Source organism: Neofelis nebulosa, chromosome 6, assembly GCF_028018385.1.
Source record: "Neofelis nebulosa isolate mNeoNeb1 chromosome 6, mNeoNeb1.pri, whole genome shotgun sequence".
NCBI lineage: Eukaryota > Metazoa > Chordata > Mammalia > Carnivora > Felidae > Neofelis > Neofelis nebulosa.
In genome coordinates this window covers 39,343,708-39,371,203 of record NC_080787.1, presented here as the reverse complement: position 1 = coordinate 39,371,203, position 27,496 = coordinate 39,343,708, and the positions used below count along the sequence as shown (strand labels likewise).

Genomic DNA, 27,496 nt, shown 5'->3' with positions numbered 1-27,496 from the left:
CATAACCTCAGGGCTGGTCCACAGTTTGTTGTTAACTTGGGCCCTCTCTGATCTTCTCTGCATGCATGCAGCCTCAGTCTAGAACATGCTTGCCCCAAACCAAGACTACAGCCTCAAGCTAGCAGAGCCAATGGCCCTCCTCACTTGCCTGCCTCTGAGATTGTCACTTTCACCAACAACAATGCTAGGTGTGGTAACTGTCCACTGCTCCAAACTGAGTAAGGCCCCAATGACCACAGCAGAGATGTTTCTGGTCCTGATTGCCCCCAAAATTTGAACTTCTGTGTCAAATAAACAGAGGAGAGTGATGGAACAGCCTCAGGCTAGAACACCACAGATTCCCACTATTCTTGCTGAAGTTCAGCAATTTTTCAAGCATAAATGCTTCTCAGATTGTTGTATGATTTTGTTTGGTTTCTGGGGAACCAAAATGGTTGTTTCTCTCCATTTTTCTTTTTGTCAACTATTGCTTTTATCACTAGTTTTGTTTTTCTTTTTCTTTCTTTCTTTTTTTTTTTTTTAATTTTAACGTGTATTTATTATTGAGAGACAGAACATAAGCGTGGGAGGGGCACAGAAGAGGAGGAGACACAGAATCTGAAGCAGGCTCCAGGCTCTGAACTGCTAGCACAGACAGAGCCCGACGTGGGGCTCGAACCCACAAACTGCGAGATCATGACCTGAGCCGAAGCCGGATGCTTAACCGACTGAGCCACCCAGGCACCCCTAGTTTTGTTTTTCTTTTTGTTGTTTTGGAGGAAATGATATGCTGATCTTTTCACTTGGCGAAGTCCTGCCTCTAGTTTTATTAGTTTAAATGCTCAGTATTTTAGGGAGAAACAAGGTACAAATACCACCTGTACAATATACTGTGTGTTTATGCCTTTACTCCGAAACATAGGCAATATACAAAAGGGAGTTTAAGGAGTAAAGTAAAAGAAAGAGCCTTTGCTACTCACAGAACTTATAACTGTATATACACCTATATCATGTGTTAGCAATAGTAAATTATCTCAAATAATATCCTGAGACAGTTACCTAAACTATTAGACATGCTTTAAACTGCCTAGTCCATACTTCTAGACTGCATTCTTGTTCACATTACAGAGGGTCAAGGTGCCTTTTGGAGAGTTAAGAATTTGAGCTGTCTGGTTTGCAGAAGTTGAACCAATAACAGAAACAACTGACCTCCTTTGTTTGGTCAACAAAACCATTTTTGATAGAAACTCCTAAAAAGCAACATAGATATCTGGGTTATCAATGGGAGGAAACATGTTAATCAACTAGGTGCAGAGTTGCCCCATGGCTGCTATACCCCACTATACCCCAAAGCTGCCCCATGGCAGCTATACCCCACTAATGTAAGTAGATGGCAGACTGTAATCATGTATTATCCAGTGGTAGATCTAAAAATACTATACTTCTAAAGTAAAGATGAGTAGAAATAATATTATGAAATGTCTATATCAACTTTGATGTGATATGAAAATAGCTATGGTTTCAAGAAACAGACTCAACTACAGAGAGCAAATGATGGTTACCAGAGGGAAGGAAGGTAAGGGGATGGGTTAAATAAGTGACGGGGATTAAGGAGTGCACATGTTGCGATGAGCACTGGGTGATGTATGGAATTGTTGAATCACTATATCATATACTTGAAACTAATATTACACTGGGTTAGCTAACTGGAATTAAAATAAAAACTTAAAAAAAATAAACTAAAAACAAAAGAAAATAGCTATGGTTTCTATTGATGATAAAGTCTTAGATAATTACTATTACTGGGGTTTGTTGCTTACTATATTAGTTTACCTACTGCTGTATAACAAATTTCCCCCAAATTTAGTAGCTTAAAACAACACTGATTATTTTAAACTATTTCTAGGGGTCAGGAATCTGAATTTAACCTGATAAACATTAAACACTATAATCTTAGAAATGTTATAAAGAAAAAGGAGGAATCTCAGAGCAGCTTAGCTCAGGGTTTGAGTCTCTCATGAAGTTGAAGTCTAGCAGTTGGCCAGGACTACAACCATCTAAAGGCTTGGGGTGCCTGGGTGGCTCAGTCCGTCAAGCCTCCAACTTCGGCTCAGGTCATGATCTCACACTCCGGGAGTTCAAGCCCCACGTCGGGCTCTGTCCTGACAGCTCAGAGCCTGGAGCCTGCTTCAGATTCTGTCTCCCTCTCTCTCTGCCCCTCCCCTGTTTATACTCGGTCTCTCTCTCTCATTCTTAAAAATAAATAAACACACAAAAAAAATTTTTTTAAAGGCTTGACTCGGCTGGAAGATCCACCTCCAAGCTCACTCATGTAGCTGTTGGCACAAACGTCACTTCCTCAATGAACCCTATTTCATTCTGGGTGGCAATTTGTCCAGCTGGAAAAAAAAATTATAATGCTAGCCTCCCTTGCATCTAGGTATGACTATATACGTTTTAGCCAATGATGTGTAAGTAGACGTTGTTGGGTAGAATTTCTAGGAAGTCTTAAAACTTCCCAGATGGTTGCTGTCTTGGACTATCAGTCAACCACTAATAAGAGTGAAGAAAAAAGAAAAGAGCCTTATTCCTTAATAACAATAGAGCCTTGGGGCACCTGGGTGGCTTAGTCGGTTAAGCATCCGACTCTTGGTTTCGGCTCAGGTCATGATCTCATGGTTTGTGAGTTTGAGCCCCACATCAGGCTCCATGCTGGGGGTGTGGAACCTGCTTAGGACTCTCTCTCTCTCCATCTCTCTCCCTCTCTCTCAAAATAAATAAATAAACTGAAAAACAAAAAAGAAAATATCTTCTTAAAAAAAATAGAGGGGGCGCCTGGGTGGCGCAGTCGGTTAAGCGTCCGACTTCAGCCAGGTCACGATCTCGCGGTCCGTGAGTTCAAGCCCCGCGTCAGGCTCTGGGCTGATGGCTCGGAGCCTGGAGCCTGTTTCCGATTCTGTGTCTCCCTCTCTCTCTGCCCCTCCCCCGTTCATGCTCTGTCTCTCTCTGTCCCAAAAAATAAATAAAAAATGTTGAAAAAAAAAAAATTAAAAAAAAAAAATAGAGCTTTCCTTTAGCTTCTTTTATGTGGGTGGAAAATGGCTTGTTTAGGGCCCTGTATTAGCCTAACCTAACTCTGATATGTATGTGTAATCTCATTTCACCCTCACAAAAACCCTGGGAAGAAATATTTTATTATCCTCATTTTATGGGAAGTAAATCAGAAGACAGATTAGTTGACTAGCCCAAGCTCGTGTGCATAGTACAGGCTGTAGTGCTAAAATTCAAACTTAGGTGTGTCTGACTCCTTAGCTAGTGCTCATGACCTCCAGGCCGCATGGCTGTTTTGCAACATGGGCAATCTAAGTCCTCTGCAATAGCAATAATGGCAATAATAACAATACTTAACACCTGAGCTCTTGGCATGTACCAGGCATTATGCTACAGGCTGCATACTTATAATTTCATTTAATCTTCTACAACAACCCCTAGGAGATAGATACTGTTATCCCCATTTTACAGATGAGGAAACTGACACTTGGAAATTTTAAGTCATTTGCCCATGACTCCAGCAGAAACGTAGATGGCCAAGACATGATCTCACATGTACTTTAGACAGCTACCTTGGGATAAGGAGTAGAAAATGGACTGGAGAGGGAAAGAGCAAAGACCAGAGACTCATTTAGAAAGCTATCAAAAGATTTTGATGCCTGTCCCAGATACCAACTTCTAAGATGCTCAGTATGTATGCTCTAAGGAAGCTCCTTATAAGAAGCCACCTGTAAGAGGGTAGGGCCTAGGACATGTCTGTCTCTCTGTTCCCTGAGCTTTATTTTTTTTTTTAAGTAATCTCTATGCCCAACATGGGGCCCAAACTCACAACCCCAAGATCAGGAGTTGCATGCTCTAACCAACCAAGCCCTCCAGGGGCCCCTCCCTGAGCTTATTTGGGGAGCTCCTTCCATTCCCTCTTGTCTCTCACTTCCTTTAGCTTCTGGAATGTCCACTCTCCCAGTCTCACAGAGTTTGTGAGGGAAGAAAATGGATGGAAGAGAAGAGGTGATAAACCTATTTGCTTCAGGATGTTATGAACTTAAAAGAGAACCTCGGTGGGTGGGGGGAAAAGAGGGAAGGAAGATCAATCAACAGTTCAACCTGTTGCTCACTACTCAGTAGAGACCTTTGAGGAGCCATCCAAATTCTATAACCAGAACAGGTCAGAGTGGGAAGTGCCCTCTTATCTGTTAGAAGAGGTAGGGTAACTGGCTAAAGGTCATAGAGTAAATTAAAAAAATAGACTCGAAACTCATACTCTTTTCCTCATCACATTTGCTACCCAGACAAGTAATGGACCCTGATGCTAACTCAAATCAAAAGAAAATGATTTGGGAGGATATAGGCTAGCTCAGAGAATTGAGGCAAGGCTGAACCAGGCTATGTCAGCTTTCTGACTTAGTAGTAGAAATGGATTCTGGGCACACTACTTAGAGAAGGAATATATTGACAGGATTGAAAGAATATATCAGAAGAGGCTTGGCAGCTATGCAGCCAGGAATAATACTCCAAATTTGTACTACAGAACCAGTTTGGTGAAGTCACTTCTGCCCCTAGTACCTGGGCACACATACCAAAGTTTGCATGGCAAATGCCTTTGACCATGGATAATGCTGAGCACCACTGCCACAACTGTTTCTAGAAACTGGACTCATGAGCCACCGTCTTCACAGAACCATGATTCTGCTGGTCCCAGCTTTTTTGGATCACATTTCCCATTCACAGCTTGAATGTGTCCAATTAATGGATCCTTGTCATGTGTACAGCTCTAGCTGCAAAGGATTCTGGGAAAGTTAAGTATCTGGTATTTTCAGCTTCCTTGTGAAGAGGTGGGCTTTGCTTCATAAGGAAGAGAACTAGTTAAAAATAAGAAAGTAGTTCTGGTGCTAGATAGTCAAAGAAAGGACAAATGTAGGTGGAACAGTTGCAGGAAAAGGACAGGAACCAAAGATTTTTGTAACAGCATTTTAAAATAATGCTTGGGGCACCTGGGTGGTTCAGTTGGTTAAGTGTCTGACTGACTTCAGCTCAGATCGTGATCTCATAGTCCATGATTTCGCTCTGTGCTGACAGCTCAAAGCCTGGAACCCGCTTCTGATTCTGTGTCTCCCTCTCTCTCTGTTCCTCCCCAGCTTGTGCTCTGTCAATCTCTGTCTCTCAAAAATAAATGAATGCTAAAAAAAATTTTGTTTTAAATAAAATAATGCTTAATTTGTTCCTACTGTTGCAGCTGGAGATTGAGAAAGAATGGGAGATTAGGGGTCCATAAAGATATACTCAAAAATGAACAGTTCTTATAAATATATTATTTAATAACATTTTAAATTAATATACTATGAGAATATACACATAAGAACAGAACATTTATATATATATGTATATATATATTAATACACATAATTTTTTTTCAATTAACATACAATGTTATACTCAGTGCTCATCATGGTAAGCATACTCTTAATCCCCTTTATCTGTATCAATCCCCCCATCCACCTCCCCTCTGGTAATGATCAGTTTGTTCTCTGTAGTTAAGGGTCCATTTTTTGGTTTGTCTCTTTTTTTTCCTTTGTTCTTTTTGTTTCTTAAATTCCACAGATGAATGAAATCATATCCTATTTGTCTTTCTCTGACTTATTTCACTTAGCATTATACTCTAGATCCACCCATGTTGTTGCAAATGACAAGATTTCATTCTTTTTTATGGCTAATATTCTGAGTAATATTCTACACCACATATATTCATATACACCACATCTTCTTTATCTATTCATCTATCAATGGTTACTTGGGCTGCTTCCATAATTTGGCTATTGTAAATAATGCTGCAATAAACATAGGGGTACATATATCTTTTTGAATTAGCGTTTTTGTATTCTTTGGGTAAATACCCAGTAGCGAAATTATTGGATCATATGGTAATTCTATTTTTAACTTTTTGAGGACCTCCATGCTGTTTTCCACAGTGGCTGCAAACTTCCACAGTTTGCATTGCCACCAACAGTGCATGACGGTTCCCTTTTTTCTACATCCTTGCCAACACTTGTTTCTTGTTTTTAATTTTAGCCATTCTGACAGGTGTGAGGTGATATCTCACTGTGGTTTCAATTTGCATTTCCCTGATGGTGAGTGATGTTGAGCATCTTTTCACGCGTCTGTTGGCCATCGTATCTCTTCTTTGGAAAAATATCTGTTCATGTCTTCTGCCCATTTTTAAATTGGATTACTTGTGGGGGGGTTTGGTGTTGACTTGTATAAGTTCTTTATATATTTTGGATGCTAACCCTTTATTGGATTTGTTATTTGCAAATATCTTCTCCCATTCAGTAGGCTGTCTTCTAGTTTTGTTGACTGTTTCCTTGCTGTGCAGCTTATTTTGATGCAGTCCCAACAGTTTATTTTTGCTTTTGTTTCCTTTACCTCAGAAGATATATCTAGAAAAATGTTGCTATGGCTGATGTCAGAGAAATTACTGCTTGCACTCTTTTCTAGGATTTTTATGGTTTCAGGTCTCTCACATTTAGGCCCTTAATCCATTTGAATGTATTTTTGTGTATGGTGTAAGAAAGTGGTCCAGTTTTCCCAATACCATTTGTTGAAGAGACTTTTTCCCATTGCATATTCTTGCCTCCTTTGTCGAAGATTAATTGACCATATAATTCTGGGTTTATTTCTGGGCTTTCTATTCTGTCCCATTGATCTATGCATCTGTTTTTGTGCCAGTACCATACTGGCTTTGATTACTACAGCTTTGTAGTGTAACTTGAAATCTGGGGCTGTGATACCTCCAATTTTGCTCTTGTTTTTCAAGACTGCTATGGCTATTTGGGGTCTTTTGTGGTCCTATACAAATTTTAGGGTTATCTGTTCTTAAATGAATTTCTATGTCATAAATTATAAATTTCTTAATTATTACATTTATTGTACACATATAATGGCAATAAACGATTTTATAAATAAAAATATTACATTTAAGAAAAGCGTCCAAGATTATTTCCATAAAGGAGAGTGCTCATAGGGCAAATCCCATCATTTCATTTTGGGATGAGGACATCCATGTTTGGTTGTAGAACTGTTCCCGCCTTTAAATATTAAATCCACACATCAGTTCTCTCACTTCTAGCTCTTTCCTTCACATCCAATTCCTTGACTTTGCAGATACCTACTCCGGGCTCTAAACTCATCTACTTTCTACATGCCACCTCCCTGCTTTCTTCATTTTCCACTCCAATCAGTCTTGAATCCAAGGTCATCCCCTCTTCATCCCCATGACACCCTCTTATCAAAATCCCAACCCTGAATCCATGCAGCTCCATTTTCTCCAGACAGAGGAAGCTGAGCCACGCCAGGCTAAAACCACACAAAAGTACCTACTGGTGCCACAAGACATCCAGGCACACGCCTTGTCCACACACAGCCCAGCAGTTATTTCAAATCTTCTCTATCTTCTTCCAATATCCAATCTCAACACTTCCCCTTTCCTTCACTCTAGTCAGAGAAGATCCTTTCCAACTTCATGAAATACATCAAAACCATCATTAGAAAAAGCCCTCAACTTCTCTCTACCATATTTTCAGACTTTTCTCTCCAACTGCATCCTTTTTTCTTCTTCTTCCCTTGAAATATTTCTCACTCACTTCCTAATGCAGAGCAAATGGTTGTTTTGCCCCCACCACATCATTAAAACTGCTCTTCCAATGACCTCCTAGTTGCTAAACCCATTGGTATTTTCAGTTCTTATCTTACTTGACCAACAGCAACCTTTAGCCCTGTTAACCACTCCCAAATTCCTGAAATGTTGCCTTGCTGTACTAGTCAGTGTTCTCCAGAGTAACAGAGCCAACAATAGGATATAGGTAGGTAGGTAGGCAGGCAGATAGATAAATTGATTGATTGATTGACTGAGTATAAGGAAATAGCTCATGTGATTATGGAGGCTGACAAATCCCAAGGTCTGCTGTTGGCAAGCTGGAGACTCAAGACAGCTGACAGTGTAATTCCAGTCTGAAGGCCTGCAGGCTAGAGACCCAGGAAGGGCTGATGTTTCAGTCTGAGTCCAAAGGCAGGAAAAGAAAACCCATGTCCCAGCTCAAGGAAGTACAGCAGGAGGAAAGTCCTTCTCACTTACCAGGTCAGCGTTTTGTTCTATTCAGCTGATTTGATGAGGATTCCCACATTGGACAGGGCAATCTGCTTTACTCAGTGCACTGATTCAAATGTTAACTTCATCCAGAAGCACTCTCACAGGCACTCAGAATAGTGTTTGACTGAATGTCTGGTACCTCGTGGCCCAATCAAGTTGACACACAAAATTAACCATCACATTTGCCCTCTGAGATACGTCACCATTTACTTCTCCTACCTTTTGCCTACTACCCTTTCTTGGTCTCTGTAGGTGGCTCCCCTTGTAGGTCAGTGGTCCTCAGCGTTCTGTTTGGGGTATTTTCCCCTTCAGCCTACTCTCCCTGGGGGATTTTATTCTCTCTTATGATCCCAGTAACCATCTGTACACATTTGTATTACTAGCCAGGTCTCACCTCTGAGCTCTCAGCTCTATGTTGAGAAGCCTTGAAGTCCTCATGAGTCACATCATGTGGTCCATCCCAGAGCAACAGCTGTCTCATGTCCTGATGTGGGTGGCAATTTCATAAGATCATTTGATGGGGCATTTTTGTCACAAGTGTCAACCACAATGCTTACTTGAGTACACTTCACACATGGATTTTTCCACAACTGTGTGTGAAAGGTCTTAAATCAACAGCTCTTCTGCTCCAGCACTTATGGTTTCCCAGTTTGTAAATATTTATCTTGACAGCCAATTTAGTGGATGTTGGAATGGCTGTAGCTCTGATATCATGTAGTATGCTTCTTGCCTTCGGGTATCATGATAAATTCTCAAATCCGCCTGATAACAGTTGAATTCCTCAAAGCAGCTATCGAGGCCTACTTTAATGACTTCCAACCATTGCTCTGGAAGATAATGTCCAGAAGATTATGTGGCAGAAAAATTTAAATGTGTGTGGTCCATGGAGGGGAGTATATAATCAGCATGTGTAGGGACTTTGTAGTCACTCCATGCAATTTTCTTTTCAGCATTTTCAAATTCAACAATCCCCCCAAAATAAATTCATGCTTGACTAATATCTTCCCCCAAATATTTTCCTCTTCCTGAGTTATTTCCAAGGCAGAAACCCAGTCATCACCCTTAACTCCAGGATCTCCCTCATCCCCACATCCAATCAATCAGAAGTCTTGCTCAATACACCTGCTAAATATCTGTGAAATCTTCCACTTCTCCCCACCCACACTACCAATGCCTTACTTAATTCAGGCCATCTAACCTCTTGTGTGGATTATTGGAATTGCTTAAATGGCCTCCCTGGATACCCTCTGTCTTCCCCACTCTAACCTACCCTCCACATAGCAACCAAACTGATCTTCCCAAGACAGAGGAAAATGTCACTCCCCCCAATTATAACCTCCAATGATTGCTCACTGTTCTTAGGATAAAACTCCATAATAGGGGCTGATCACTTCAGCCGCATTTTCTCCTTTCCACTAATTTGTGTGCCCTTGAGCAAGCGAGTTAACTTCTTATTGCCTCCATTTTCTCATCTATAACATGGAATCATAACAGATTTGTTACAAGAGTTAATTCCTCTAAAGTGATAGTAACAATGTTCAACACATGTTATTGAGATATTGTTAGCCTATATTATTACATCTCTTTAGGAACTCTACAATCCAGCCACACAGAATGCGTTTCACTTCCGCAAGAAGGCCATGCTCTCTCACCTCCCTGGCTTCCCACTCTTGTCTACCCAGAACACTTCCTTCTCCACCCAACCCCCAGTCCTCTCCTCTCCTCACCCGTAACCTGGTGATCCCTAGTTGTCCTTCAGGTCTTAGCTTACATATCTAATGCTCTAGAAAGCATTCTATGTCCTTAGTCTGAGCTGGCTGCTCCCTTTCTGTGTTCTCTTGGTTCCCAGTACTATTTCTACTTAAACCTTAACCACCTGTTACTGTCTGTTCTCTAGGACAAGTCCTATAAAGTCAGAGACTGTGGTAATGCTAGAATCTAGCACAGTGCCTGGCACGTAGTAGGTATTCAGTAAATACTTGTGGAACGAATGAATGCTGAGAACTATCCCAGGGGTTCAGAAGCTAACTTCTTAGAAGGGGTTAGATAACTCCAAAAGGGCAGGGGAAAATGAAAAATCTGGCCCCTCATATTTAGGCAACTGAAGGGGAGGTAATAGAGATTCTGTTTTCCATTTCCCAAATTTCAGGACCTGTTGCAGAAGGGTGAGGAGGTTCTTCAAATGGAAGTAGGAAGATAGCCGTTGCTGCTCTGTGAGGGTTGCACACTTGGAGACAAGATCTCATGACTAGAGACGTTCATTGGGAAATCAGCCCGCTCACAAGGTCAGGCCTTAAGTCGTACCTGGTGGCCTGAGTCAAGGGCACTGCCATCTCCAAAGTCACACCATGCCTGGGAAGGATTCTTCCAAAAATCATTAGGATGCTACCTAGGACAACCTGTGCCCGTGCTGCAAGAAACCAAAGCTGGCTTATAATCCCAAGAGGGAGGACTAATATCCAGATTCGTGTGGCTCAGGATGAAGTGCAGTTCACACCACCCAGCAACAAGGCTCCAGCCCTGGAGAGATGCCCAGTACCCCAGCCACAGTGCCTATTCCCAATCACTGTTAAAGGACTCCTGTAGGAAGATGGTTTGAGTAAGCATGATGGGGCATACTGACTGATGGCCCTGCTGAGGACTGAGACTCTGCTGCTGTTGATTATATCCCTGTCCTCCACCAAGCATCCAACTGCATTCAATGGCTATGAGAACGCAGGTCATTAAAGAAGTGGGGATGCAGCGGGTGGTGTAGCCTCTGTCTTCTCCCTGGACCTCTGGGATTAGGCCTAGGCCCCTATGGCTACGGGACTGATGGTCAGCGGCCATTTTGTCGAGAAACTGGAGATTCTTAAAGTGTCAGTGATTCCAAAGATGACTAAGTGTGGCCTAGAGTAGTGGGGAGGGCCGTTCTGCCTCTGCACGCACACCACTACCCTCCTGGAGCAATTCTAGAGAACCAGGAAGGAGACAGCACCCTTGGCCTGACCAGTGGCTTTTTCACCAGGAACTGGGAAGACCTGGAGTGAGAAGGCCTTCGGAATCAACCATGTTGGGAGGTGCCAGTGGCGTTTTGGTAAATATTTTAACTGGCTATGCCAGCGGGGGCGAGGGCTCTGATTTGTGGCATTTAGCCAATTTCCATGGTATAAATAATCCTACCGTGACTGATTTCAGACTACCAAACATGACGTCGCTGAATGTAGAATTAGGAACAGACGCACACAATCAGCTCCTGAGAGCCAGGGCAGCACAGGGAGAAGCCTGCGTAAGGAGGTGAGGAACCAAGAAGAGCTACAAGGTCAGGAGAGTCCTCACAGCTAGGCATAAACTCACAAAGGCACATGTCCTGAAAATCTGCCCACTATCACCCACCAACTAGGTTAAGTTTGGTGTCAATGCTCACTTCAGAAACATTTGGCTGTGCCTACCTGGGCTGAAGTAGTGTCACCTGAAGCTCCCTCAGTGGTCACCCAGGTGACTGCCTGCATAGAACTGTGGTCGTCTTAGGTAGTTCAGAGGGGGTTCTTCAGGGCCTGCCTTCCATGCTGTGAGGGCCCAAACTTGCCTAGAGATGCCCTTGAAGGCCCCTCGAAAGAGCTGGTCCCTACATCCTAAGGGGTGGTAAATAGATGGAGGACCCTCTGGTCCTCCCGGACCCCAGGTCCTCAAGGTGTGAAATTCCAGCTTCACATCTTGCAGTGGATCCAGTCCCGGCCTACAGGCTCTTTGTTTGAGGAATATGAAAACACATCCAACATACTAGCTCCACAGGCAGCATTGCTGAATCTGGCAAAACCTTTGTGGGAAGGTTTTGACCTTTTGACCCCTCCCAGAACAGACTATAGGCTCACAGCAGCTTTTTTGCTTTTTCAGTGCCATACCCCAAACACCTAGAACTGTGCCTAGTAAAAAAAATGGGCATTCAGTAACTATTGCTGAATTTACTGAAAACATCCAGAATTCAAATGGCCACTCTATGACAAAAAAGTTACATCAGATTTAAGTATTCACAGAACCCAAAGGGAAGTGGGTAGCAGAGACAGTAGGTCTGGAAATCAGATCTGAGGTGGGGATCTCGGTTAGACTTTGGTAAAGCAACCACAAACAGAAAATAACGCCTGGAGATTACATTAGTGAGCTCTGGCAACCCACAATGGGTACATTGCTTGGGGATGCTGCAGACAAAAGAATTAGAGCCATGTATTTATTGAGCACCTACTACAGATTCAGCCCTTTCCTGGGATTCATATGCTCTTCTAAACATGACAAAAAAATCAAAAAATAGGCTCAGTCAGTTGAGCATCTGACTCTTGATTTCGGCTCGGGTCATGATTCCAGGGTCATGGGATCAAGCCCCACATTGGGCTCCACACTGAGCATGGATTTTCTCTCTCTCTCTCTCTCTCTCTCTCTCTCTCTCTCTCTCTCTCTGTCTCTCTCTCTCCCCTTCTGCCCCTCACCCCCACTCGTGCTCTCTCTCTAAAAAAAAAAAGAAAAAAATTTTAAAAACGCAATAAAATCAGTTGAACAAGACAGTTCATTACTTTTCATCAATACAAGCTCAATACAACACACCAATCTTCTCCCCAGAAGCCCCTATTCTTACGGCCTCAACTCTCATTTATCAAAAAAGCTAAAAGAATTGACCAAGTGGGAAGTTCAGAACAAGCCCTTGGCCTACTGTTACCAGTGGCAGCATTCTGCTCAAATCAGGCCCTGCACCTGTTAACAAGACCACATCTCTTAGATTAGGGACAGTGATTACATGATTCTCTTAACTTTCTTAATTCTTAGGTTAGGACCACAATGCAAATTAGATGTTCCTTCTCTTAATTTTTGTGTCGAATAGAGTTAATTGTAGGATTTTTTAGAAGCTTAGAATGTGTTGTTGCAAAGAACATACTTAGGGCATCCCTAAGTTTCTAGGTTATCTTTAGACGTCAAGTGGGGAGATTTTATCCAGAGTCAGGATGTTAAAAGCTAATGGGTGGCTGGAGAGAATTGTCCATTCCAGGCACTCTTGCAGCTACGATGACTGCCTGGATAGTCCAGAAGAAAAAAGCGGTGAGAGAGAAGGGCTGGAGATAAGGAGAGGATTTAGGTCTTTCTGTAAAAACAGCAGCTTCCAATCAGAGAAACAGATGACGAGTATCCAGCTACCTAACCCTGCCTTGGCAGTCGGATTGCTGAGATGAAGCATGCTTAGAGGTAGAGTAAGCCCTTTCTAGGTTAACATAATCAGATGTATATGGGACACCTGCCACTCATTGCAAAGTGCTTCGCAGAGCTAGCTGGCTGCATTCATCTGTGTAATAAAGCCAGAATCTGAAACAAACCCTTTACCCAGTTTCTCAGAGCCCTGTTGTCGAGAACATGCCTTTAATTAGAGCTAGACTACACAGTAATGGGGCTCAGCTATACTGTGGTTTGGTGCTGCAGGCAGAAAAGTCACCATGTGTTTTTCTAGGCAAGCAAAATGTAGATGATGTTTAGTATCAGATATCTCTCCAGGGGAAGAACATACTGTAGCTCAGAGAAATAATGCAAAAGTTTGGGTTAGTTTTTGGTTTGTCTTTTAAAAATAGAACATTCAGATTTTTGTTTATGAGCAGTGCAATAACTGGGATAATTATTTAGGCCTCACAATAGCACATCAGGACATTCAAGGGATGAAGAAACGGAGGCTCAGAGAGATTGACTAACTTGCTCAAGGTCACATAGTTAGTTACAAATGGCAGGACTGGGATTCAAACCCAGCTAGTCTGACTTCCAAATGTTAAGTTTTCTTTTTCTTAGGTCTGTATTTAAGAGCTTACTTTCTTAACCTGTGTTAAGAACATGGTTCTTGAGAAGAACATGGTGTTCTGAAGGGAGAGGCTGTAAGTCACCCTGTGTGCAGGCGGAGGAGGGAATGGTCAGTCTGTGAGATTAGTCTTTGGCAGATGGCCTTCAGGCTCTTCCAGTCAAGATGTTCCTTCTTCAAGGATCTTTGCTCTAATGATAAGAGTGTTCACTGCAGCATTGTTGTTGTTTTTATTTTTTTTTAGCATTGTTTTTTTAAGAGTAAAAAGTGGGATGCACTGATCCATAACAAGCCCAACAGCTCCTGGCAGTCCTATGGCTCATGTCGGTTACCATGGAACCTTGGAAGGTTGCCACCACCACCACCACTGGGGGCAAGGAGATACAAAAGTGTGAGAACCTCAAAATGAGACAACGTATTTGTAAATACCTAAACCAACCAACCAACCAACAATGCTGTGGCAAGAACCAGATAACTGTACAAACTACACAGTTCATGCTCTGTTTTCTAGCGCCCAAGACAACTTATATAAGGATTTCTGTGGCAATGTGAAACATATTTTACTGGAAATGAGGTTGATTTTCTCAAGCTCCCAAATGTAAATGTAAATGGCTATTCATTCAAAGTAATAGTTGCACTGTCTTTTCCTTGAATGGTTGGGAGACCAATTTTATCTTGGATAGTCTGCCTTAGGTTTACTTTTGTGCTGTAGTGTTTTGTGGAATTGAGAGCCTAATTGATTTCATTCTTATTTCAGCGCAGATTATAGGAACTTCAGATGGAAGTAGTTATGTTATAGATTCTTATGGAACCAGACTTAAAAGACTATCACTAATGAAACATTTAGGAAAATAGTTACAACCATAAATTTATTTACTTATTTATTTAACCATAAATTTTTAAAAAAGAAACACTGACCTTCCTTGATTTTTAAATTTTTAAAATTAAAAAAAAATGTTTATTTTTGACAGAGAGAGAGTGAGCACAAGCAGGGGAGGGACAGAGAGGGAGACAGAGGATCTGAAGCAGGCTCTGCACTGAGAGTGGAGAGCCTGATGTGGGGCTTGAACTCGCTAACTGGGGGATCATGACTTGAGCTTAAGTCAGATCCTGAACTGACTGAGCCACCCAGAGGCCCCTAACCGCTTTGATTTTAAAAGAGAACTCCCAGTACGTGGATTTCCAAACTTTCCTTTTTTCCTTCCTTGCATAACATCTTGTGGGTTCTATGGAATTTTTTGTTATTTTTGCTTTGTTGTTTTAAAGTATAGAGTCCGAGATTTATTTAATAGGATTTTGAGAGCTGTATGAAAAAAAAAGGAAGTAAAAGGTTTAAAGCAACCTAGACCAAAAACACACTGGAAAAACAAACTATGGTACAAACACACAATGCAATAATGGGAAGATATAACTAAGAAACAGTAAGTTCCTCATGTTCTGATATGGAACCATCACAAAGATATATCTGAAAGAAGCAAGGTATACAGAGTGTAGAGTCTCTCTTAGTTCACGTGAAAGAAGGGAAAAGACTATGTGTACGTTTGCTTGTACAGTCAGAGATGTCTCGAAAGGTACCTAAGAACTAGTAACACCCATCACCTCAGTGCCGGGAAGTGGTCACTGGGGGGGGCAAGGGTGACAGGCTTCTCACTTTAGGTCCTTCTGTGCCTTCTGATTTTAAGGTATGTGACCATATTACCTATTCAAAAAATGTATATCTGCACTCTTCTAAAAGTGAATGTGTGAGCTTAAAAAACCAAATATACAAAAATTTATACATGCTCACGCCATCATATAAACAGAACACATGTACACGGGAAAGTCAGTGTTGCAAATCCACCATCCCTAGAAAGCTGGTGAGGCAACAGTTACCAATCCTTAATGAAAACACAGGGGTATAAATAAAGCATACAAAGTATGATTCTCCAGGTAGACAGTAAAAAGGGAGAGGAAAATACCTTTCCATCTGGAAGCAAATTGCTGAACGACATAATGCGCAGTTTCATAATCTTACTAGAGAGCTCCTCGTTTCAAATGACTACTCTTCAGCTTCCTGCATCTTCCCTCATTCTCCTCACTGGTAACCAAGGAGACCACAGGTTTTCCTAAGCTTCTATCTCCCAAACATCAAACTAGTTTTCTTTCTGTTTAAAAAGGAGAAGCAGTAAAAGATAAATGATTTTTAATAATAAATAAATAAATAAATAAATAAATAAATAAATAAATAAATAAAATAATACCACGTAAAGAGATAAACAGATAAAACAGATTTGGGAAGTGCCTGGCTGGCTCAGTTGGTGGAACATGTCATTCTTGAACTCAGGGTCATAAGTTTGAGCCCCATGTTGGGTGTGGGGTTTACTTAAAAAATATATATAATAATAATAATTAATAAATAAAATAGTTTGGAAACCACTTCTAAACCTCAGCTGAAAGAGGAAACCAACCCTGTCTCAAAACCAGGTAAACAGTGACCCACCTCTGGAATGAAAAGGAAAAACAACAGTCAGGGCCTTAACAGAGCCCGTCTGTGGTGGTCATGATCTTGGGCTTGGCTTCTTATGCTGACATTCACTTGAGTCTATCATCTGATACAGTCACTTTCTTGGTTGCAATTTATGAGCTGCCAGTGTTTACTTGTGAGACTGTGTGGGAGCTGGAAGGGAAGAAGATAAGTACACCAAAGCCCAGCTGCACAACTGATAGGCTTTACATTTTATTTCCAGGAAATGACATCTTGTTTTCACAAAGAGGTATGCCATCTTCTCCAAGAGAAGCTGTCTTAGCTTTTAGGGGCAGCCGTAAGGGTACACCCAACCTGTCCAAAACAAATGTCGACAGAGGTGCTTCTGAGGTACCAAAACAGTAACAACAACAATAAATTTAAAAAGCAGAACAGAAATACATAACCCATTCAACGCGCAGTGAAGCCGAGTCTATTGAGTACCCTGAAGCAGTCAGTGCGGTGAGGACCAGTGGCTCTTCAGACAATGGTGGCCGCAAGGCTGGCCGACATGGAGGCTCAGGAGGACTTCCTAACTCAGTCTCTGTCCCACGTGGCTCCATCCCATGCTCTATCTCAGAGCGGCCCAAGACCTGTCCACAGAGAATCCTCTAGACCATCCCAAGCTCCAAGCTCCCACTGCCTGGCAGTCCTTCAAATGCCTCTGGAGCATGGTCTTCAGGACAGTCTCTTTGCTTTGAAGAGAAAGAAAAAGAGAATTAAAGGAGGAGCCTGCATTTCCCTGGCCTGGTCTCCCTGCTGCCACGCTCCACCTCTTCCCCACACAGTGAACCAAGAAAACAGACCTCAGAGTACATCACTCTGTTCAGAGCCTGATCCTCATTCGTCCCAAGAGTAAGAGTTCAAGTCCCATTCCTTCCAAAGGCCCCTGAGGTCCTACAAAATCTGTGCTGCTCCACCTCCTAGTCCTCCCCCATCACACGCTCCATTCCAGCCACACCAACAGCTTCGCTGCCCCTCCACCTCCCCAAGTGCACTCCCCACGTGACACTCTTCCCCACGTGGCAACACGGCTGCTGCCTTCAGGGCTTTACTCTAGTACTGCCTTATTGGTGATGCCTTCCTAGGCTACCTTATCAAAAATGGCAATGCTCTTCCCATCACTCCCTGATCCCTTGCTTTGTTTTTCTCCATAGCACTAATCACATCAAACTTATTAGATTTTCACTTCTCTTTCTATTTCTGGAACCTAGAGCAGCTTGGCACAAAGCTGGCCCTCAATGAACATGTGTTGGAGAATGAAGGAATTATATACACAGCACTAGGCAGGGAGAGGTGGGGACAGTGGGGGTGGGAGGGACAATTTACTGCTATTTACTGTTTCTGCTTCCTCAATTCGGGGAAGCAGGGATCCTGGCCTAAGGACACAACAAAGCCACCAAGGAGACTGTCCCCTTCCCTGAGACTGAGGTCCTAAAGACTTGGTAGGAGGACTGAAAGGATTGTAAAAGTTCCTTTTCTCCACTTGTGGGCAGCCTTAGAGAGCTGAGAGAGCCAAGCAAGACTCTCTTGCGTGCAGCTAATGGCCTCACCTAGTAGCTCACAGAAAAATACAGAAGCCACAAAAAAGAAATTCTCTCAAGCAAATTTCCTTGCCCACCCTCCCACATGAAGCCCTTCTCTCTAGAAGACAGGATGTACCCTTTCACTTAAAAAAAACTTTTTTTAATGTTTTATTTATTTCTGAGAGAGAAAGAGCGCAAGCAGGGGGTGGGGGCCGAGAGACGGACACAGAATCCGAAGCAGGCTCCAGGCTTCAAGCTGTGAGCACAGAGACCAACATGGGGCTCAAACCCATGAACCGTGAGATCATGACCTGAGCCAAAGTCGGAAGCTTAACAGACCGAGCCACCCAGGCACCCTCCCACTTTTAAAGACTAATCCCCCCATCTGTGCTCTGCATTCCCTACCCTGCCTTCCAAAGAATCTGCCCCTACCCACCATCCCAGGTTCCCAGCAACTCCTTCACAGGCTCAGCAACTGAACACCACACAGAGCTCTCATTTCTTTAAAACAAAACAAAACCTTCCTCCTCCAACTACAGCCTTCTCTTCATGCTGTCCCTATGGTCTTAGTCGTAGCCAAATTTCTTAGAAGACCTGGTCTATCTTACTTTTCTGTTTTCTCTACTCCTTAATCTCACATTCATTCTCCAATTCACTGAAAACTAGCTCTGACCCCACCATTCCTCAAACTTGTACTAAATAAAGTCATCAATGTCCTACATTCCTGCTGCATCCAAAGGGCAATTTTTCATCCTTATGCCTGCTCACTTTTAGCCTCAGCACCTGGCACTTAGTAGAAACTAAGAAGGAAAGGCCGAGAAGAAAGGAAGCAAGGAAGAGATGTTTTTTGGGGGTTGGTTCTGGTTCAGGTTTCATGAGACAAAGGTAAAAGAGGTCCAAACTCTCCAGAGTAGGAAAGCAGAAAGCAGTTAAAGCAGAAGCCCTAGCCAGGAATAGGACATGACAGGTCTTATCAGATTTTTTTCTTTTTTTTAATGTTTATTATTTTTGAGAGAGAGAGAGTGAGGAAGGGGCAGTGTGAGAGATGGGGACAGAGGATTGGAAGCAGGCTCTGTGCTGACAGCAGACAGTCTGGTGCGGGGCTCAAACTCAAGAATCATGAGATCATAACCTGAGTCGAAGTTGGACGCTTAGCCAGCTGAGAGTCACCCAGGTGTCCCTGGTCTTATCAGATTTCTTAAGAACGCAGTAGTAGGCAGTTGGGCAACATATATATCCAGCTAGTGCAGAGAAGCTTCAATGGTGATATACCTGATTCTATGATATTCTATGGGAGCGGGAGGAAGAGGCATATTCAGTGACCCCAGTCACTCTCCAAGATCAGTTCACTGAAATCTAAACATGTTCTGTGTTTGGGGCTCCTGGGTAGCTCAGTCAGCTGGGGCTGACTGACTCTTGGTCTCAGCTCAGGTCTTGATCTCAGGTCTTGATCTCAGGTCATGAGTTCAAGCCTCATGTTGGGCTCTGCGCTGGGTGTGAAGCCTACTTAAAAACCAACCAACCAACCAACCAACCAACACGCTCTGTGTTCATCTAGAGTTAAGTGTAGGAACCAAGAAACGCTAAAGGAAAATCTGTTTTGGTTAATGACACTACTCTGTATTTACACAGGTGGTCTATAATAAGAAGTCCCTGAAAGTATTTCTATATAAAGCAAATCATTAAGTTACATGTTCACGGGGAGGGAAGATCCATTTTTTCAGAAAACCAAAATAACTCTATTTTATCATTAAGAAGACAAAAAAGCCCAGGAGAAACTTCTGCTGAGGAAAACAGCAATGAATGATCTAAAGTACCTCCTGCTACATCCCTAGAGATGGCCAGAGCTGCTCAATACTTACTTCTTTTGATGCTATAGCGTGTGCTCATGTTCTTCCTCCAGACCCTTTTCCCCAGGTGGACAAGCCCTGGCCAGTAAGCATGTCAGGGGCTCACCAGAGTTCCTAACTCAGTGGGCAGGTAGTCAAGGTCTCTTTGCTCTGGTATGGTATGGTTCCCTCAAACCAGTCGTCTATACATTTGGGGTACAGTGAAGGATTTTTAATTGCATCCGGGAAGGCCACTCTCCTAAACTCTCCCAAGGTTCCTACAGTAAGGTGCTTTTGGTGAAGGGGAGAAGACACTCCATGACAGAGCACTAACGTCAGCAACAGGCTTTTGACCTCTAGAGGGAAGGACACTCAGAAGTCTAAAGGACTATATAGTCAGCAAAAAATCTGAGGTTCTAGGACTTCATGGGCTGCTATTCCACATATTCCAATTAATCCCATAGCTGACTTCTACTAAGATCACATTCCCTTCCCCAACTGGGCGGACAGTTCCTGTGCTGCCCTTGTTGTTTCCAACTATGCATTCGGAGATGCCAATAAGGGTGATGGGGGAGACACCCATCAAAGGACAAGGAAAGGAAAGACAACAGACAAAAGAAGGGAAGGAAAGGAAAAATAAGGGGCAAAAACGGGGGGTGGTGATGGAGAAATAAGAAAAAAGCTTCTAGTAATAATTCTAATTTTGTATCCCATGACAATTTTGCAAAGGGAGAATTTTTAAAAGTCAAAAATTTTAAGAGTTCAGTGTTACACACTATTTGAGTGCATGCATGTGGACACCCCACCCCATGCCAACCTTGTTGAGAGCCGTTTCCCCTAGACAAACTGTTGTAAAGCCAGCCAGGCATGCTGACTACATGCACACGAGTCTCTAGTGGCAGGACTGGGTGGATTAAAAGTACTTGCTAACAAGTATTCTCTCTGGATGAGGTCAACTTGCCAGACACTGTTACTGCCATTCCCACATACTCCTGTATAAGGCTTTTCAGCAACGGGTGATGGGCAATATCAAGGAAAGCGTTCCAAATGGGCAGGCAGATACTGTCTTAAGCGGCTGCCAGTTTCTCCTGTCCTGGGTCTGGATCACCCTCCTCATAGCCTACGGGAAATTGGCAAGAGCCACAGGCCAAGTGGTATGACCTGAGTCTATCTTCCTAGTGACCCTTAACCTCTGGAGGGGCCTCTGTCTCACAGATTCAGGAAAGCTGTGGCCTATACACCTTTCTCCCCACCTCAACATACCTGAAGGCCATGGCGCACTCCCACCAGTAGCCTTGGTTCAATACAACAGCATCAAGGGAGTCAGGGAATTGTAGTCTGAAAAAGCCCCTAGACTGAAAATCACTATTTTAAAGGACCAACAAGATTTTATTTCTAGATAATTTGGTTTCTTCTTTTCTGAGCACAACCCAAAGAAACTGCAAGGGAAAGCTAAAAGTGAGAATGTTAACACTCTGTCAACCAACATTTAATGAGAACAGAACAAATGGAGGAAGGGGAGGAGCCGACAGAAGACTCTGCTCTAGCTCCTCACCAGCTCCAGAGGGAGATCCTCCATAAGGAATGTCAAAAAAATGTCTTCCTTTCAGAAAATCTCATGTCAATATCCCAGAGAGCCACAATTACTCACGTGACAAGCACTTACTAGATGTTTGTTATCTGCCCCAGCTTCAGAGCATCCTTTCTCTAACAGAGGATCTAGTATCCTAATACTCTCCTCATGTCCTCTGTATAATCTGGCCTCACAGAGTTTACAAGGGATCAATGGCTCATCAGTCATGAGGCATCACTTCTCCCATGGGGATATGGAACTAGAAGACAACAAGCAGCCAGGGAGGCCTGGAGTGGGGCTGCCTTGGTGGAATCAGCATACTACGCTGCCACAAGACTGACAGGTTTCCCTCCCTGAATTTGTGATAAGAGCAACCCTTGTCCAGGAGAAAAATAGCCCTACCACAGTGTCAGAACTCTGACAATTATAGGCTTGCCAATCCTGGTTCCCAGATCCTTAGTTTGGTCCTTTTCAAAATTCCCATGCACTGGAGATTAAAGCAGTTTTCAGTTGGTAAGGAAGGTTGGTATTTGAACTAAGAATTTCCTCTAACCCCTACACTGCAGACCAGTGAAGCCACTGATGGCTCTGGCACATATTTCCCTAAATCGGGACTCAGAGCCTTCTGTCGGTCTCTGGAGAAAACCTCAAAGCTGCACTCCCTGTGGAAACTGAGCCTAGTGCCATCGAGTGCAACAGGGAGGCTGCTTCAGTTTACTGTGTAGGCTCCTAGGTTTACCAAAAAGGCAGACAGGCACCCTCTTTAGCCTTTGGAGGGAAAAGGAGGGTGTGATATAATTTAATGTGCAGAATTAACTCTGTGTGAGGGGAGCCAGAGGTGAACTTAGGACATAGGGCTCTTCTTTCCCTTTCTAGTACTACATGAAGCCATCTACTGTGCTTGCACTTGTGAGAAGAAACCCAATCACTGGTTTGGGGGAAGAAAGTACATGGGTGTCCCCACCCTGACACAGACCCAAGCCAAAGGCTGACCTTGGTTAAATCTAGGTCCCAGGTCACTGCTCCTCTCAGAAAGGGAAGAAAAAGAAAACTGAAGGCATCTACGACGCCTCGGCAGACACTTCCTAGGTCTTGGCTGTCCTCATGCTGCTCCAGCACCATGTAGATATTCTGTCATGTATGGGCCACCAGGGGGGCACTGCTATGAACATGTCACTGCTTCTCATGCCTGTGCTTTGTTTGTGCTGAAGCCTCTGTTTGGAAAGCTACAGCCCTGGGAACCTCTAAGACTCAGTTCAAGTGACACTACTTCCATGCGGCTGTCTACTGTACCTCTACCTGCCCAGGCCAAACTGTCTGCACCTCTGCGGTGTCCTAGCACCCTCGTGGGGAAATTGTCACACTACCGACCTGCCTTTCTACCTCCTCCATAGACTGAGTGCTGTGAGAACTGAGACGATGCCTTATGTATCTCTTTATCTTGGTTCCTGTAAAAGTTGATGAAGTAAAAAGTGAGGAGAAGAACAACAGGACTCTGCCAGAATCAAGTGGCTCCTGGGAGGTAAAAGATCTATGAGAGCTCAGACTGGCCACAAAATCTATTAGCACACAGCTGTCAGAACAGTGGAAAACATCCCGGTTCCAAAGAACCACCTGAGGGCTGTCCCACTCTCCCACAGGTCACAAAGCCTTCCTTCGGCAGAACAGGCTCAAGCATACTTCCTGCTCAGCACCCGCTTTGCCTGGCTCTGCAACAGGCTTGCTGCCTCCACTCTGGCTGACCAGCTGAGGTCCAGTTTCACACCACAGCTGCTTGCACATCAGCATCAGATTCCTGGCCCTACTCAAGGTGGCTGACATCTGTTGAAGGGCTAGAAGAAAAGAAAGCAGTGGACAGAAGATCCTACTCTTAGCAGTGTAGCTGTTAGGCCTTCTGTTCCTCTGGACTTAGAGAAAGGTTTATCCAAAGACACATATGAATATGGGTTATCAATGGCCAGGTGGTGGGAAGCACGTGTAAAGGCAGTGAGCTTCTTGGTTGTCTTCTCTGCTCAGCCTTTTTGTGCAGCCAACTGACTTCATGGCACTTTGGCTCTGGTGACTTCCCAGAAGGTAGTGCTGTGCTGGATTCTTAGAGGTACTGAACATGATAACCAGATCCACCCTGCTTCTATGCACTGTCGTCCCTGGCCAACAACCAACCAGTCCTTCCTCCTATCCATTGGTTTCCTTGTGCCCGGCCTCAGGACACATCTTTTGCCACAAGGATATTCGAGTCGCAAGCGGAGAGGCTCTGTAACCCTCAACACAGCAAGCTCCAAGCATGAGGAGATCACTCGTTCGAATGAACAGATATTCACCAAGGAAGAATGGTTCATTAGGGGAACTCACCCACCCCTACTTCCCCAATCTCTTTATCCCAATTCTTTCCAACTAGAGACTAGTTGGTAAACATATTAGGATCCCCAAAGATTAAGTTTATCTCTCTAGTTTAACATTATGTCCACTTTGTGTAATTAAGCTGTGACTTACTATAAAACCTGTATGTGTGCTCTTCAAGCATTCTCCAATTTGTGAATCTCTGTTTACCTCCTATTTATAACTGATAGTGTACCCAACCCAAGGTTTTTCCAACACTTGGACAGCAATTGAACTGTCTTGAACAACAGCACCATCTAGTTATCAGCACAACAAACCATCTGACCTTGTGTTTTCTACGCACATCCATATACTTAAGCCTCCCCCTTCCCCACTGCTCAAATACATGCACCCATTCTCCCTCAACTCTTAATCACATACTTATTACCTTTAACTCTCTTTATTTTTTCCCATTTCTCCCTCCTCTTCTTTGGCCTAAGAATCATTTATCTGACTCTCTTCCCCAGCCAAAAAAATCTGCTTAAGTTTGTAAGTCTTTTGTTGAGGGGACTCACCTTCTTGTTCACACTGACTCACCTTTTCGTTCCCTAATGAGGACAATTCGTCGTTCTTTCACTTCTGAGCTCAGATTATCTACCATCTTATTAATGCAATTGTCCAGAACCAGGGAGTGGGTTTGGGATTTGATGTCCTTCCGACAAATGGGACATTCTACCTTTCGCTTCATCCATTCACTGATACAGTAGGAGCAGAAACTGTGGGCACAGTTCAAGGTGACAGCCTACAATGGGAATGTGAACACACATAACAGAACCGTCATGCTTACTTTCCCAGGGCAGTTGTGATCTCAATGCTAAGACAGGAGTTCATTCCCAAGGCCAAATGGAAATTTAACAATAATCCCATCTACAGGGCTTATGGAGGGTATCAGAGTCATTCCTGGGGATGAGAAATTTTAAGGTTTAAGTTAGATGATTCATTTTCTTTCTCAAAGGTAAGTTCGTAGACACAGGCTGATTTGTCTATCTCGTTCCACCAATTCAGATGACACTGTCAACGCAGATTAGCTACCTTGCAAACAAATGTCACTGGACACAAGTAGGACTAGGAAACGAGTGAATGTACAAATACACCACTAATTCCCTCATGGAAAATAAATATATATCCTGCTGATGGTGAATCAGAACTTCAATTTTAATATACGAAAAGAAGCACATTCTAAATACTCAGTACATAGAATGGTAGGAGGCATATCTCTACTCAAAAGAAACTTAAAAAAGTAAAATATATGTAAAAAATGACTAAAAAGTCTGGGGAGAAAGGAACCAAGATAATAGAAAAAGTGTAATGGGTTCACTGACAGTGACTGAACTCTTAAGTAAATAAACCTGTCAGAAGAGGGAAAGCAGAAGGAGTAATTCCAATGGTCAGATTTCTTCTAGGGTCCTTTTCACTTCTAAAAATATAAACCATCCTCTTCAATAGTCTTGTTTAGGTACATCTCCTAAGATACAAGTTTTTCTGAGGCTCAAAAGTCTTCGTTCCTGCTTTTAGGATGGCAGCGGAAAATAACAGAAATTATGCAGTTTTCAAATGCCAAGTTGAGCACAGAAAGCCAACTAGGAGATATTTTGTTAACTGTATGAGATAAAGCCTCACAAATAGGACTAAAAACCTGTCTGATTAAAGTAAAACCTCTTTCCAATGCTGACTTTAAGAGGTGACCGTAGAAAAAGTCAGGCAGTGTGCTGTAAACAAAGCACAGGTCAGGTTGTCTCTTAGATGTCTGTGCAGATGCCCTAGGTTGGCTAACTCATCTCCAATCCCAACCCCCCTTTCCTTGCTTTCCTCTAGCAGAATCCTGTCAAAGCAACACGGAGTTTCTCCAAACTAGGGAATCAAATGACTAGAAACTATGGAGGGAAATTATGACCTGAAGTCAAACTGGATCCAGAGCAAAAGAAACAGATCTGCTTGAGAGGGATTTCTCAGGAGGCTAATAGACTCAACCTCCCAAAAGACTACCAGAAAGAAGGAACGAGTGTGTGCATGCATTTTCCTTTTTAACGAAACCCGAAAAGCACAGTAATTTAACAAAACTTGAGTTTAAGATCAGTATAAGATGAACTAGCCACAAATGGTAGAATTTGTGAAAAATAAGGTCTATGCAAAAATATGACAGGATAACAAATGGTAACCTAGGAGATGTTTCATTTTCATAGGGAGCCTCAGAGTCCCTGAAATATGTTCCACTTGGCTGCTGAATTCCCCAAGTGACCACACATCAGTGACATTTACCACCCTGTTAAAGGCTGCACTATACGCCCACTCTCAGAACTGCGTCCATTCAGAGTAAAGAAAGAGAAGCTTTAGTGAGCAGCTTTACCGATACTTCAAAAATCTAATGCCATGTGGCCCTATTTTCTCTGAACAGCAAAGAAATAAAGGCTTCACTGCAGCTAAAAATAGTGATTGTACCAAATAAACACTCAACACCACATGAAATAAGAAAAAGGATCAGTGAAGGTAAAGATGACTACAAAAACAAATGAGACATGGCCATCTCTAGAGGTCACTTTGAGGTCAAATAACTACAACAGGTTCCTAGAATAAAAATCTCTTCAGAATGTTTCCCTATAACAGAACTGGCATAGCCAAGGCTATGCCAACCCTCAGTGAGGGTTGAGAGATCAAGAAGACATAAGCCACTGCTGATAATTACCTCAATGAAGTATTCTGAGCAAATAATACATTGGAGCTCATTTTCCAGCACATCATTCACGTGGCTAAGAACTTCCTCCTTCTGTGCTTGCACCTTCTCCTTCTCCTCCTGCAAAGACACATAACCCCACCTGTCATGTGGATGACCCAACAAGAATGCAAAACAGGACAGGGAACAGGGTTAATTGTCTGAAATAGGATTCAAGATTCTAAATTAAAAATTCAACCTGGCACAGTGTCTTGAGAATAAAAACCCTTTCTCTAAGGGTGACCGTTCCTCAGAACGGCTTTCTAATATAGGGCATGGTCTTCCTTTCTTTCCTCTCTCCACTTTTTCTGTATTTGCTCCGTAGCTTCTGTCTCCTTTCCCAGAGCTCACCAAATGAGAAAAACTGAAGGCGGCGTACTAACCCCAGCAGCCACCCAAAACCGGAATGAGGCATTAAGTATCCTATAACTAACAGCAGTTTAGAGGTGATATAAAATCATCCCAAACAACCAAGGACTCACTAGACATGAAAGAAAACAATCCATAGGGGCAGGAAGCCTGAATTAGTTTATAAGGTCCCCTGTGTTCCTTGCAGCTGCCTCTTCTATAAAATAAGGATAATACTTATACTCCCTGGAGACGGGAGGCTGAGAGATGGCCTCCTCAAGTACCTTCAGGATCCAAACTCTATGATGCTTGCCACCTCCTACTCCTGCAGAGGTCTGCAGTCCAATTTCCCTGTGCTTTCCCCAAGAGGTCAGACCACTTATAGACATACATTTTGGGGAGGACCCTAGGTGTGCTCTCTTGAAGACATTTGTTTAAATTAGCTCTCATCCCTAAAACTGAAAGTGCCAGGAGCCCCTGAGGGGAAAGAAAAGCTATTTAGGGCATATTTGAGTGGCTAATTTTTCATCTTTTATTGTCCCTTCTAATCAAAGCAAAGACTATAACACTGCTTAGGGCAGTGAAGAGAGTATGTATGTACCCATTTTCATTAAAGTCCAGTTCCCTGAAAACCTACAAATTGCTAGGT

At 43.0% G+C, this 27,496-nt stretch overlaps 1 protein-coding gene and 1 pseudogene across 4 annotated transcripts in view; one reads left to right on the top strand and one right to left on the bottom strand.

Annotated features, from left to right (window-relative positions):
* Positions 1-14,300: 14,300 nt before the first annotated feature.
* LOC131515400 (TM2 domain-containing protein 1-like) lies at positions 14,301-16,765 on the top strand (annotated as a pseudogene).
* RNF8 (ring finger protein 8) overlaps positions 16,672-27,496 on the bottom strand; it is a 33,383-nt gene continuing 22,558 nt past the window's right edge. For 2 of the 4 annotated variants that reach the window (XM_058733775.1, XM_058733774.1), the window contains 3 exons: positions 26,473-26,580; positions 24,327-24,531; positions 16,672-17,177 (listed from right to left, as the gene is read on the bottom strand). In XM_058733775.1, the coding sequence (XP_058589758.1) occupies positions 17,161-17,177; positions 24,327-24,531; positions 26,473-26,580 (330 nt within the window). In that variant the 3' untranslated portion in view covers positions 16,672-17,160. The remainder of the gene's footprint in view (positions 17,178-24,326; positions 24,532-26,472; positions 26,581-27,496) is intronic. The other 2 variants (XM_058733777.1, XM_058733776.1) reach the window with 2 other exon arrangements.